Here is a 15,046-nt window from a genome sequence, read left to right on the forward strand (position 1 = left end):
GCCAAATTGTTAAAAATACGTTATGTGGGCTGTGCTTATTTTGAAAAAGAAAATCGTATGAATGTTTTTAATTGAAAACATTCATCAGTATTCATCTAAATACTAATTCAGATATATAATGCAGGGAGTTATTAAAATACACTTTGTTGGCATTATTTTGAAGATGCAACAATTAAGTCAATGTATTATATCAAATAAAGAAAAAAAACAGCTGAGATGATTGACAAGCAGCTGACCCGTGTGTGTGTGTGTCTGTGTGTCTGTGTGTCTGTGTGTGTGTGTGGTAGTCAGCTGTCCTGTGGTTAGGCAGCCCCATCAATCATAGAGTGGGAAGAGTCACCGGTGAGACTTTGAGTAGAAAAAACATTGGCAATGGATTTTATGTGTAGGTAATCAATAATTCAGTTGCTAAATGCCTTGGTTTTTCAAATTAAGTTAAAAATGAAAGATTGGAATGAGTGAATTTGGGTGCAACAAGTTTCCTGTTAAATTGATTCACATATCGGTTGATTAATATGTTTTGATGACTTATTTTGTAGGAAGGGGATTTCCTGGTTCGGACACACCATGTGGAGTACTGTGACGGGGGAATCCTGGACCCAGACGACATCCTGAGCGACCTGGTGGAGGACAAGGACAAGGTACACCCCTGCTGTAGACATGGTTCAGTCTGAGGGAGACGGTTGTGACTCAAGCATTCCACAACCTGATAACCATGACAGATTGTCAACAGCCACCTAAACTCAACAAACTACACCATCTCTTGGGTTGGGTTTTGTTTATTCAGCTGTGGACATATTGCTTCAGATATTCTCGTCAGGTTTGGGTTTTTACAAGATCGACTGAGTTGTGAGAGGATAATACTACCGTGTTTTTTTGTGGTCACTATCTACCTACTTATCTATCTAGCTGGCGTTAAGTTCATCACTTCATTGGCTACAACGTTTAGCTGTAACCGCCGGTGTTAGACAAGACAGACGGATTCTAAATAATCTTCACCACAACCATAAAGTCGATTTTACACCGTTTTTAGCTGAGACGTTGGACATTATAGCGACATCAATAGTATATCCACGATTATAAAACCATCTGTGTGTGGTTCATCATATTGAACTTGTATGATCAATCGCCTCCATATGTCCATACCAATCATTTGTACTTACATTTCTTCCCTAGACGGTACTATTGGATGATAACTAACTGTCAATACTATTGCAGTATTGGCCAGCCCCTGTCCACATGTACTAGGGCTAAGGAATGGAGATGGCCAGCTCTCAGTCTGATGGATGGGGCTGTTTAATGGGCTGCTTGACCGTTGCCATGACAACCTGCAGCGTGCGTACGAGAAGCCCAGTTCCTGGGCGACCATTACACACAGACATGTTAGGTCGTTGGAGGTTGTTATGGTCTGCTTTTTAATTCTTCTCCTTTTAATCAAGCTTACACTGTTGCATGTGCGTGTGTGTGAGTGTGTGCCAGAGGCTGCGGCGCAGAAGTCACTACCTTCAACACCTTAAAATATTGCCTCTCAAGCAGAAATATAAAGGCAAGGAAGAATTTAATTTGCCTCTAGCAAAGTCATTAGCCATTCACTTTTGAGGCTTTTGAAAACATAACTTAAATATTTCTAAACTTTCTGTTACCCTGCCCCCCTACAATCTCTTCCCTTTTAATTATTTAGATGTTTTGTTTTAGAAATGTATTTTTAATATTGTAGAGGTACAGTTGGCCGGTGTCGGATGTTGTTCAATTGTGTGCAGAAGTCTTGAGTTATGGTGGATCTGTGCGTAAATAAACAGTCCTCCTCTTATTGAGCAGGACCAAGCTACCCACAGTGAACTTTATTTCCTCCCGCAAAACGGACCCAAAAAATCGTTGACAACCCAGCGGCTGTATTGTATTATTCTCAAACGTATAGTACCCAGTCTTCCTCTGCATGCCTTTAAGGGGGGGATGGATGCTGCACAACTCTCCGAAAACCCTCTGACTAATTAGGCAGGGAGATGCTTAGTAAGCAGGTTGCTGTGATCTAGCCGCTACATGAAGGTCCTTGGAGAGGCACCGAGAGTCTTTTGGTAACTAGGTTCTTTATTCAGGAGGGCTGACTCTGTCTTCAGTGTGTATTGTGCTCCTTTCTATTTAGTGATAGTGTACCAAGAGGCTGTATTAGCCATATTCGGCTGGCATGAAATCAATCTAATCATTTCTTGTTCCGGGATGCCGTCAGGTAGTCTGCAGATATTGGGGATTGAACCCAATACCTTTTCAACACCTTCACCACTAGACAATTCTTCTTGAAAAGTCCCAGAGAGTTTATTCAACTTATATTTACAGTTTAAATCGTTTTGAGTGGTCTTGTTGAGGAGAGGGTTCATCTTCCTGTCCTGGAGGGCATCAGAGCCGCCAGAGGAAAACCAAACGCGAACGTGAAGAGAACATGGCGTGAACACGGAGAGAACCTTCAGATTCCTCAGAGAAAGAGATGAGGCAGGACGTCCCAGCAGAGAGAGAACCACCGTGCCAGATGTGCCACTTCTCCTTATAAAGATGTATAATCGACACAGTCCCTGAGAACTTTTATCTTAGGAAGATCCTTTTGGCTGCTTCAATATGTGTGATTTTAATGCTGCTGTGATGTTTATCCTGCCTCGGATTGGAGCTTAAAAAATTCAAGATGGTGACCTATATCGTTACATGCTTCTGTGTTTGTGATGCGTACAGTATTCTATATGTCAAGATATTTATTGCTACAGAGGGCCAAACAATGTTTTCTTCTGTGCTTCCGAACATGCTGTGGCCTTGGCCTCCACAAACAGCCACACAGAGCTGGGCGGAGGTGACTAATGAGGAACTATACTAATTGGCAAACAATAGTGAAATGGAGAACAAGATGCAGATAGATGAGTTAGAAAATTGTTGGTTGGGTGGCCTTCACATTAGAGGTTGTTTTGTTATCGTGCTTGCGTCCTTGCTGTCCTTCAGAAGAACAAATCGGTTCTTTCCAGGTACAGCTATATTAGAAGTGGAGCTTTATATGCGTCTCCTCCTGTCTTTCTTTAGTTTCCTCCCTTCCTTCTCTCCTTCTTTACCTCCCTTTGTTGTTGTCTAAGTGTCTCTCCATCCTTCCCTCCCTCCCTTCCTTCCTTGCTTCCCCTGTCGTTCCTTCTTTTTACTTCTTTCTTTCTTTTTCTTTTTCCTCTCTTCCCTTCCTCTTTGTTATTGATCTGTTGTGCACACTCCTGCATTTCAACTCTTTGTCTTGCCCTTTTTGGCTGCATTCCTGGTCAGTTTGTTTATCTCTCCGCTAACCTCCAATGCCCCCCATCACACCTCCAAATCCAGTGAGAGACCCGGGGGAGGGGGGAATGTGTGTCCCCCCCCCCCCCCCCCACCTCAAGCAAAACCATCAGAGCCAGGCATCAGGCAAAGACCAGATGACCCCCGGCCTGACGACCATGAGAGGCTGGCGTTAAACACGCCACATTAACATTTTATTACGCTGTTCCAGTGAGCCGGGTAGCAGGCTGTCAGACTACTGTTAACCCCGCCAGCGGCACACTCTGGAGCTTCCAAAAGAGAGAGTTAAGAGTTTGATAATCCAACACCCAGGGGAGCTCCATGTAAAACCTATTATGTCTGTCTCGGCTGCACAACAAGCCCAGGAAGAATATATGGAGCCATTGGTTTCTCTGTAAGGGTGGTGGGTGGGTTCATGACGGCTGTAGTACTAGGGCGTACACACGCATATGGGCACGCACACACACAAGGTGCGAACACACCAAGCGCGTACCTCGCGGATAGACGCGTATAAAATCGTCAATTTTTCCATAGGGAACCATTGGTTTACGCGCGTATGAGGTGCGTACACGCGTATCATGCGTACCAAGCAACATTTTACTCGCGTGGGTGCGAACACACCAAGCGCGTACCTCGCGTATAGACGCGTATAAAATCGGCAATTTTTCCATAGGGAATCATTGGTTTACGCGCGTATGAGGTGCGTACACGCGTATCATGCGTACCAAGCAACATTTTACTCGCGTTAGGGGCGTATGAGGCGCGTATATATACGCGCGTACATATACGCGCGTACATATACGCGCGCGCATATATATATACGCGCGTACGCGAGGAGTTAAAAAAATTGAACTTTTTACGCTCATACGCGTGATACTTAGCCGCAATTAGGGATGTCCCGATCCGATATTTGGATCGGATCGGCCGCCGATATTAGCAAAAAATGCATATCAATATCGGATCGGCCTGCACGGGAAAATCCCGATCCGGACTCCCGATCCAGTTTGTTTTCAAAACTCCGGTCCGTGTTTTCGAGCGCACCAATGTAGGTAATCCATTCCCGTTTTTTTTTCCGCTTTTCCCCCCAAATCCGGTCCGCGTTGTTCAGCACACCTAGCGCACACCTAGTGACCTGTCCAGCATCCCACTTGTCTGTGCATGTCCCACTAAGGATTTAAAGTTATCGATAAAAATGCCAATTCAGTGTGTGTGTGGTCATTTGACTATTTTCTACTCAGGTTTTGTGTGTGTTGCTTTTATATATAATGTTATATTGTTTACAATATTGTTTACACTCTTGTTGTTCAAGAACAGAGCACTGATGCCAATTCAGTGTGTGTGTGGTAATTTGACTATTTATTATTTTGTCTATTTTGTGTTTATTTAACCCTGAATAAACAGGTCAGCTTCTCATTACCAACTATTGTGGATTATTCAAACTAACCTAATTAAGTTGGCTAGTTGTTCTTAAGAGTAAAACCCTTTTCAACATGAGTAGTACAACAAAATAAGTAAATATCTTTAATCTTTAATACATGCTTGGATCGGCCGGTATCGGTATCGGCCGATGCTAAAAGCTACAATATCGGTATCGGATCGGAAGTGCAAAAAGCTGGATCGGGACATCCCTAGCCGCAATAGCCAATCAGCGTGGAGCTTGACCCGACGTCACTGGCAGAGAGTAGTGACCCTTGCACAGAAGCATACGGCCGACATCTTTCTTTATTCTGGGTGGAAATAGTAACATAGTTACGCCATTAAATGCGTTTATGGAAACATTTTTAGCGAGAAATGTGCATTTTACTTTCATAATGTTCACTCGGTGAATGTGAAGGATGTTTGGTTTGATAGTTATGACGAAGAGTGAACGCTCCGTTCACTTGCATGGACAGAGTCTCTGGTTGCTAAGCAACCTCAACGTCTTGGCGGACTATTTCTCTGCCGATCAACACTACGAATGCTGGAAACACACCAGACACACCATGTGAAGTTATTTAACCCGATTATTGTTATTTAAATCCGAGATTTATTTAATCTAACCCGATCCAAGCTCTATCATGCACCCAAACACGGCGGCGTTTGGGTTTCCTTCCTCAGACTCCTAAATCCAGCGCAGCCACAGGCACGTAGCTGCGTACGTAGGACAATTTTTGACACAAAATGGTCAAATGGTCGCGGGATACGCTTTTGGTGTGTCCGCACCTATGGTGCGAACACACCAAGCGCGTACCTCGCGTACCATGTACGCGCGATACGCAGCTAAAATGTTGCTTGACCATTTTGTGTCAAAAATGGTCCTACATACGCAGCTACGCGCCTGTGGCTGTGAACATTATGAAAGTAAAATGCACATTTCTCGCTAAAAATGTTTCCATAAACGCATTTAATGGCGTAACTATGTTACTATTTCCACCCAGAATAAAGAAAGATGTCGGCCGTATGCTTCTGTGCAAGGGTCACTACTCTCTGCCAGTGACGTCGGGTCAAGCTCCACGCTGATTGGCTATTGCGGCTAAGTATCACGCGTATGAGCGTAAAAAGTTCAATTTTTTTAACTCCTCGCGTACGCGCGTATATATATATACGCGCGTATATATATATGCGCGCGTATATATATACGCGCGTATATGTACGCGCGTATATGTACGCGCGTATATGTACGCGCGTATATATACGCGCCTCATACGCCCCTAACGCGAGTAAAATGTTGCTTGGTACGCATGATACGCGTGTACGCACCTCATACGCGCGTAAACCAATGCTTCCCTATGGAAAAATTGCCGATTTTATACGCGTGGTACGCGGGTAACGCGTTTGGTGTGGCCGTAGGTACACTGAGCTGTATGTAGGCTGCGCTGCCTTTTTATTCGGGGGTCGGTTAAAACAGCAGCGATGGTTGGATGAAATGGCACACCTCCAATTTTCCCCCTCCCCATGATATGTTGAGTTGCCATGGAGACGGAGTGTTTCCAACATTTGATGGGGGTTTAGGTACAGTTGGTGCTGCTCTAGCGATGTTTGGCAAACTGAGTTCAGTTCATGACCTTTTGGTGTGTGTGTGTGTCAAATTAAAGTCCTTTTTTCATTTTGGATGTGCATGAGTACACATTTGGTTTCTGGCATTTGGTTTGTTAAGTGCAGTAATAACTATCAGTGAAGTAAAAATATATAATCGTGATATTCGGGTACATTCTCTGCGTCATAAACTGACAAGACTAATAATTATTCAATTTTATTCCCTGTGTGTTCTTATGGGTGTAGTGTTTTTCTGATACATATTCAGCAATGACTATTCCACGCACACACTCACACACGCAAATAATATCCTGTTTCTTGTTAATATCCTCCCCATGCCTGCAGTAAACCCCCCCCTCCCCCAAAAAATAGTTTTTTTGAACACACACACACACACGCACCCCGGCAGCGGAGATTGCATATGAGATGAAAGTGTGAAATATTCATTGGAGTGAAAGCGGGGCTCTCGTAGCATTATGGGAGCTAAGGAGAATAAATGTCTCTTAATCCCCGATGAGGCTTTCAGACCAACACTCACTGGCTCCTGGTATATAACCACAGAGCCCACAGAAGCTGTCTTCAAACGTATTAAAGGCAGGGCTACAGAAAAACACATTGGATCAGGATGCATTGTGGGAACAACGGCACTGCTCTATTTTGAAAGCCTTAAAGGTTTTCTTCCAGACACGTTTGTGGAAATGTATTGGTGCTCCGAGGGTTTCTCCAAGAGTGTGTCTGCGCAGGGTTTGACAGTGTTTGTCTGCAGTTCAACTTTGCGGATGTTTATGCCTCTTACATGTACTATTATGTACTCGTGCTTCTTTCTCCTACTACTACTTTATCCAGCTGATTTGGTTTACAGGGTAGAATATCGAAACAGCAATACACTGCCATACGCTTGTGGCTATTGGTGGTTTATAAAGCAGTAAAAGATTGGTAAGGCATAAACATTCAGATAAACTTAAATTTATAGATGGAAAGGGTGCAGGATAGTGTAGTGGTCAGCCAAAAGGTTCAAGGTTTGATCCCCTAATGTCGGCAGCCTAACCTATAGTCAACCATAAGCGATATGCCCTGTCCCCTACCTACTCCCAACAAGTGACTAAGTCACTTCAGACAAAATAATTGAATGGTAAATAGGACGGGGTGATGCGGTTAAAAAAAACAACTCAATGTTTTTGTCTCGTGTTCTCAGTTTCAGTTACATCAACACGGTCTCCCTGGCATGTTGTACGTCAAAGCCACTATTAGCTTTCTGCCAGAGAAAATGACGAGTATGCAGGATATATGGATTTCCATCAGCAGTTTACACACACACACACACACACACACACACACACACACACACACACACACACACACACACACACACACACACACACACACACACACACACGTTTTCCTGTACTTGTGGGGACTGTGACTTGTAGGCACCGGGGGCTGGTGTTTTAAAGGTTAGCCGGTAATGGATGGAGGGAGTGGGACAGCACAGGCGTCTGAGGGATATTGATGTATGTTCTTTTGTGTTAATTACTCAAACCTTCCGGCAATCTCGCGGCTCCATGTGCTCATACACACAGCACGCGCTGATGTGTTTTAAACATGCGGCCGTACGCCCCATGTGCCCGTATAAAGGTCCATGTGCAGTGCCATGCAAAGCATTTACATTCCCCTTCACTGTGTCCCTTGTTAAACAAGATGCATTTAACAGGTAATCTTTAAAATCTTTGTTATGCGTATAAAGTATGTTTAGACGTCGGTGCCATGGGCCGACGTGTACGTCCTCCACACATTCAAAATCGTTTTCTGGCAGACAAACTTGTTAATGTTCTGAGTGGTACAAAAGTGCTGGGGCAGATTTACAACAATTCACATAAAATAATGTCCTTTTCTTTATGTAGAATCTCTACCACCTCAAAGTATCTGAACACGTAACACAGACCCAGCTATAAAGTTAAGTGTCTTTCCACACACACACACACGCAAATGCATGTATAAACTGATTTAGTTAACAAGAGCTAGGCAATGGGAAGAGTTATAAGACCTCAAACAAGAGGCAGCCCTTAAGCCTACAAAGTACATCTATGATGGAGGGAGTCGGCTTAGTTAGGTAACATAGGTGTTTAGGTGTACTCCTAACATATATATATATAGTTACATACCTAACAAAATAGGTTAAGTCTGTAAATACAAGGTCATAACCACTGGCGAAGAGGGCAAAGTGTGTCTATCTAGGGTCAAATTGGAGGAGAAGAGAACAATGTAGTGTGTTCATGTAGTGTAACACGTTTAAAAGATAGACTGTGTGAAGAGGAAGACTGTCAGTTTGTAAACACAAAGCAGCGCTTTAGTGTCCGTCGTCTGCATCCTTTAGCCTGATGTATTAGCCCTTATTCATATTTCAACAACTAAAGCATCTTTGGAAAAGCATCTGCTATACGACTTAATAGAAAACAGTACAAACAAAGAGACCTTTACATTCCCTTCCACTGTACCTCTGTATAAAGCAGTCCGATTTAGCGTTTGCAAAACCAAATTGGCTGGCGGTTTGAATTAAAGAACAGAACTAACTATACACTCTTGGGCTCTGTCGGCGCAGGTCCCCTGTGGTCGGCCCGAGAACAGCTCCTACTCATCGGATTAAATTGAAACTATTACGTTCACACACTTAACCACTAGGGGGTCCCTGATCCCTCTCATGTACACCCCCCCCACCCCTCCATTGTTCCTAGCTTTAATCAACACTAATCAACAGCCATCCACCTCAATGACAGCAGGACATTTAGACACACACACACACACGCACACACCGTTTTTCATGGATATGAATAAATTATATGATGGCGCTGCTGAGTGTTTCAATTAGAGTGCAGTGTTTATAATGAGCTGCTGGTTCCTATAACTAACGGCTGGCCTGATCCCTGGCTCTGTTTCTTTACGGTACGGGGCCTATTGATGCTTGGAGGAGAGACTTGTCAGAGATCATAGCGCGTCGATCAATAGGTTACAGCACATTTGCTGACGACGTCCTGAAAATGTCAGAAGCTGTAGTATCATCAAGCTATCTTTCTAATGTTGCTCAGATACGTATATAGATTACTTTATTGATCCCGGATGGAATTATTTCTGACAGTTCACACAAGCAATATAGACACAAAATATAGACGCACAAATATAAATATTTTAATTATGGATCTAACCAACAGCAAAATGTAATAAAATATGCTCCTAAATGGACTAAAAGTTATATGTATGAAGTTAAGTAAATTGGGTGCGGCATATTGCACAGGTCTTCTGGATATGATGAATAGGTGAAAATGCTGGGTGAGCTAAATTGATAGTCAAGATAGTTAAAAGTTAATGAATAGAGTTTAGAGGTCCTCACTCACTTCCGGGAGGGAGAGGTGTCAAAGAGCTTGATGGCCGCAGGAATGAGGCACTTCCTGTGGCTCTTCGCTGCAGCTTGTTGCACAAGTGAACACCCAGCCTCCAGAGCTCCCCGAAAGGTCCACCCCCAGATCCATCGTCTTACTGATGTCGAGCTGCAGGTGGTTTAACTCACACCAGACCATGAAGCACCAAAGCATTGTACTATGTCTCCTCACGATCCGCGATACATCCAACCACTGCACTGCAGAGACAGCAGAGAAACTGTCTGTCTTTCTGGCACAGAGTCTAACTATCATTCTGCATTTACTGTATGTAATGCTCTCCATTATGTTTGTATCGTTTCACTTTCCATCTGTCTGGTCCGACCCCTTTGCAATGTAATCCCACCCGCTCCTGTCCCCTCCTCCCCATGGTAACCGTCGCTAGCACGCTAACAGTGGTTAACCAATTAACTGAATTGGTCTTAACGAGGAAATTATTTGTAGCAGGCAGCCCAGTAATCAGGGGGCCCCGCCTCCCTGGCTGTCCTCATCGAGGGTGTCAGCCTCTCTGTTGGTAAACCCTGCAGATGCTCTGCTGTCACTTTGCGATTTATTCCAACACATTTGGCTTTATTCTCTGTTCTCACTTTGTCTTCTAAATGCTTATCATAGCGCACACTTTCATGTGTGGGGGTTTTCTGTCTGCCTGTATGTCTGTATCTAATGCAAACAATGAAGTGGTGTGCTTGGGTTTTGTTGTGGGTGTGCTGTTAAGGGGTTTGGCCCGTCTCATGTCTATGTCTTGGTCTGCACTCCTATGGATAACATCAAACGGGGTTGGAGCTTGTAGCCTTGTTGCATGTGGTACAGTTATAGGTAAGCAGTTATTATCAGCAAAATGATGACCCTGATGGCTATTGGATAAGACCTATAAGAGAATAGCTTGGGGAAAGTATTGTTACAGCACATGGAAGAGAGTGAACATTTATTTGTATTTGCACACAAATATAGCCAACGCATGGCCGGTCTGTGTAGGGTCTGATTGATTGCAGTCTATACTTAACATGGGAAGAACCGAATCATAAATTGATCCTTTCTTTATAATTTATTTTCCAACATAAATTGTCCAAATGGGAATTGTAAGCTTTATAAATAGTGGAATCATTTTGGATTTGGTTTGGTTTGGACATCAATGCATGCCGTGTTCTGTTATTTCTCAGTATTGGAAAATCTGTGTTGACCCTAAAATTCATTCTGACAACCGTTATATTCTATTCCTCAAGCCATACATGATTCATGTTACATATACCAAAAAAAAAACAGCTAATGGTTGTGAGTACATCAGCTGCTTTAATGCTGCGTGCGCTACTATAGCATCGGAGCGAGGTCTCTGAGTCTCAATGATATCACAGCTCTCTTTAATTTACATTCTCTCCGTCGTCTATGTGGACAGATTACCGACAGCCTCGATGAGGGAGCGGCAACAACAGCATGAATCAATGTTTTGTTGGTTTATACAGAGAGTGGTCCACTGGGCATGCTGGAACAGTTGGTGGTTTGGTTTTCTTAATGCATATAATCTAATTTGTATTGGAAAGCACCTCTATATAAAGGGGACAGTGGTGGTCTACAACACAGAAATATAGGTGGGCTTTCACCCAGTGGCGGAGCCAGGGGATCGCCAGGGGTGGCCGCCCTTGTCGTATTTGCAATTTTTATTTTTTTATAATTTTGCATTTTTCCAGAGACTTCATACATTTATGTCTGGCTCTTATGTCCACATCTTGTGAACAGATTCCCTCTAATATTGTGGAACTCACAAAGATCATTGAACAATTCAAAGAGGCATTCCATGAGCTGTGCAGGATACCTGTGAGTACAGCTACCTGTGAACGAAGCATTTCCACACTCAAACTGGTCAAGACCTACCTTAAATCTACCATGGATGATGTTCTACTCAGCAATGTAGGAGTTTTAAGTGTGGAGTCAAGACGAGGTTATAAATGTTCTAGATCCGCCACTGCTTTCACCAAGTGTTAAACATCTAATCAGTCCCTCCAGAAAAACGGGATTATGTGATCACATAATTCAACGCATAATCAGCCAAAGTCTGCATATTCATGCGGGGGCAGCATTTTTTTCAAATAGGCCGCACTTTCACTGCATAAATTGCAGATTTCCGCGAAAAATATGTGCTTGCATGATTACATAATCCCCGCATTTTCATTGCAAAAAAGTCCCATATATCTTGACAGAAAGTTGAAAAATGTTGCGTTTACTTCACACAAGAGCAGCCATTTCCCCTTGTTGCCTTGGAACGCGACGTGAACGTCATCGAAATGCTGCATTTTTCGCAAGTTCCCGCAATTAATGCAAGTTCCCGCTATTTCATCGCATAAAATTGCATGCTTGCCACATTTTTCATCGCATTTTTTAAGAAAACGTGCCAAAAATGTAAGATTTTTGGCGGGACTGTCGAATGCTTATCTGTAGCTAAAGCTGCCTATATGCTCATGTTCGGAGGGTGTTTAAAATGGCGTTGCACTGTGCAACTCCATAGCATTGTGAAACTATCCAGATATTATAGTTTTCGTTTCGTGTTCAATATCAGTCTGGTCTTGACTGGGCAGCCACGGATTTCAAAATATGGGTGCGGCCTTACTTTGGTAAAGGGGTTACCAAGAGTGGTGCTTGTGCTCTGTTCACTCTCGTCGAATCCGGTTCAAAATATAGCAGAAACTTGTTCTCCTGTGATATAAGGCACATTTCTATGCCAATATCTCAGCATCGCACATCGTTATCCAATACATTTTTGATTGCTCTGCAGATCGCTAGACTTTCCTTTAACCATTGTTTTTTTACTTTGCGCTCCTTTTACCTCATTAACTGAAACTCCCGCCCCCGAGCTCTGATTGGTCCTCTCACTTTTACATGTTTGGATAAGGCTTTCAGTGGTATCGAGGCCAGACTGATCTGCAGAGAGAAGTAGAAGGTGAACTCGCAAAAATCACAACAGTCTCGCAAGGCCTCAGCGTTTACATAATGGAGACACTCAGAAGAGATGGGAACAACAGGAGATCGGAATAACAAAGGAGTTTTCTGTCCGGATGGGAGCAGCAAAGGAGTCCAACGAAGTGTCCTATTTACACTCTGGACCGCATTGTACTGACCGGGAGCTTGCTCCATTAGCATGGAGCTCGGCTAAGAGATGTGTAGGCAGTAGTTCTGCCAGCTTCATTTGGCCTGTCACACTGTCTGCCTGATTACTTCTATAGCGCTAGTGCAGACCGCTGCCTGGGAAGTTAAATGAGCACTGCTGAGAAATGAAGATGGCTCCAATTTTGTCCTACTGTTTTTCCGAGTTTGGCATTTTTGTTGTACAGGTGAAAAAAGCAATATTACTTCTCCCTCTGTTTTCATTTTGCCCACTTACAACCACTCTGACTCTCTCGCTCACTTGCTCTCTCTTCCTCTTCATTGTTTTCATCTTTCTTTCTCTCTCGCCCTACTTCATCATCACCCTGTGCATGGCCTTCCCTCACTCTAATTCGCTCGCTCATGTTCTTCTCTCACTCTCTCACTCTCGCCCTCTATCTCTCTCCCCTGCTTGCCCCGAAGCAGTTTCAGGAACAAAGGACCAGCCAATCAGAGTGAAGCAATTATGAAGCTGATGGAAGGGTAATTACCCACAATTCCCTGTAATTCTCCTCCACTGCTTTCATCCAAAATGACATGTACATTACGCCTGTGCAGTACACACACTTGCACTGACGGGTTCACATGCACACACTCAGTCGCACACACAGACACAAACCCAAGCACACACACGCACATGCAGACACAAATATTAAGGTGACAGAATGACTTAAATCAGTGGTCTCTGCTTATTAAGATGATGCAACAGGGTTATTAAGTCTTTAAAAGTTATTCTTGTTTCATTCCGGTTTGACAAGATAATAGGGACAATTGCGACCAGATTCATTGAATGTTATTTTGTGTTTGTGTGTTCCAAAAATAATTCCACATCATGGAGAAAAAAACTAAAAACTTCCACCTATAGACATTACGCACGCACGCACGCACGCACGCACGCGCACACACACATTAAGCTATATCACTGTTGGTGGTTTTGTATGAATGCGTGCATAATTGATTGAGGCCAGCTGAACAATAAACACTGTTTAAATGAAATACGCAAACTTTCCACATATCATGGTATCAATCGAATTTACAAAACATAAAGTCTATCATTAAAACCTACTGTTTATTCATAATTATCATCCTTTTGTTGTGTTCATAACCTCTATAAGTGTGTGAATGTGGAGAGGGGGGGTGGTGTATTGCTTCCATTTTTGTAGCTGTTTGCGGGATATAGCTTTTAGGAAAGAAATCTCGCCTAGCGTTATTCCCCTCTGTTTCAGTCCCTTCAGAATGCGCTGTTTCTGTTGCCTGTAGCTTTATTGCAAACGAGCTGCTGCCCATTGACCAATGAGCTGTCAGACAGAACCACAGCATGGAGGAGAAGGGATTGGTGGCGTTTGCGGACTCCTGGAGCTCTATATTTATATAATATAAAATAATAATAATATTATCTATGGGTATTTATATAATATTATATCTAATATCACGGCCAAGAACTATGTTCGTCTCGGATGATATTATGAATCATAAAGTTTGTCTGACGTCTCTGGCACTTCCACAATAAGTAAAGACTCGTAGTGGGGGATATCTCGGCCATGGTTGAGAGGAATTTGGTGAAAGGAACTTTGGCCTTGACTCTCTGAAGTCCATGAACTGCGACATGAAGGAGACAGGGATTGTACTCCGGGAGCTGGCGGCAGTCCGGCAGCTCCGGCGGTGTACTCCGGGAGCTGAACTGCCGCCGAAGCTTTCCGGCTGCTCCGGCGGGTGTCCTCTGGGAGCTGAAAAGTCCGGCGGGGGTAGTTCGGCGGCAGTCCGGCAGCTCAGCTCCGAGAGTACAATCCCTTTCTCCTCCATGTCTCCTCCTCCGGACTGCCGCCGAAGCATCGACGGCCGCCCGGCAGCTCTGGTGGGGGGAGGCAGTCCGGCAGAGAAAGGGATTGTACTCCTGGAGTTCCCCCCGCCGGAGCTGCTCGTCCGCTGGTCCACAAAACCTTAGCTATGCTCTGATTGGCGCAGAGTGGGGAAGTGGGAGGTAATATTCAACTGCGCCCCCTTCCTACGTAGGAGGGGGCGCCGAAACTGACTCGCTCGTTTGGTAACTGTAGGCGGGGTACTTTCAGAAATGCATATCTCACTCAAAAAATCATGTGCAGACTTTTTTCAAAGTTTGTATGCGTGTTGGAGCACCAGAGACCCAAAACAACACCCCAAATCCCAGG

The 15,046-nt window shown here is 43.9% G+C and overlaps 1 protein-coding gene across 3 annotated transcripts in view; it reads left to right on the plus strand.

The window, feature by feature from the left end:
* Window positions 1-15,046, plus strand: part of LOC132448851 (partitioning defective 3 homolog B-like) — a 135,212-nt gene that overhangs the window by 9,163 nt on the left and 111,003 nt on the right. For all 3 annotated transcript variants that reach the window (XM_060040398.1, XM_060040397.1, XM_060040399.1), the window contains one exon: window positions 540-641. In XM_060040398.1, the coding sequence (XP_059896381.1) occupies window positions 540-641 (102 nt within the window). The remainder of the gene's footprint in view (window positions 1-539; window positions 642-15,046) is intronic.

Source organism: Gadus macrocephalus, chromosome 20 (genome assembly GCF_031168955.1).
Source record: "Gadus macrocephalus chromosome 20, ASM3116895v1".
NCBI lineage: Eukaryota > Metazoa > Chordata > Actinopteri > Gadiformes > Gadidae > Gadus > Gadus macrocephalus.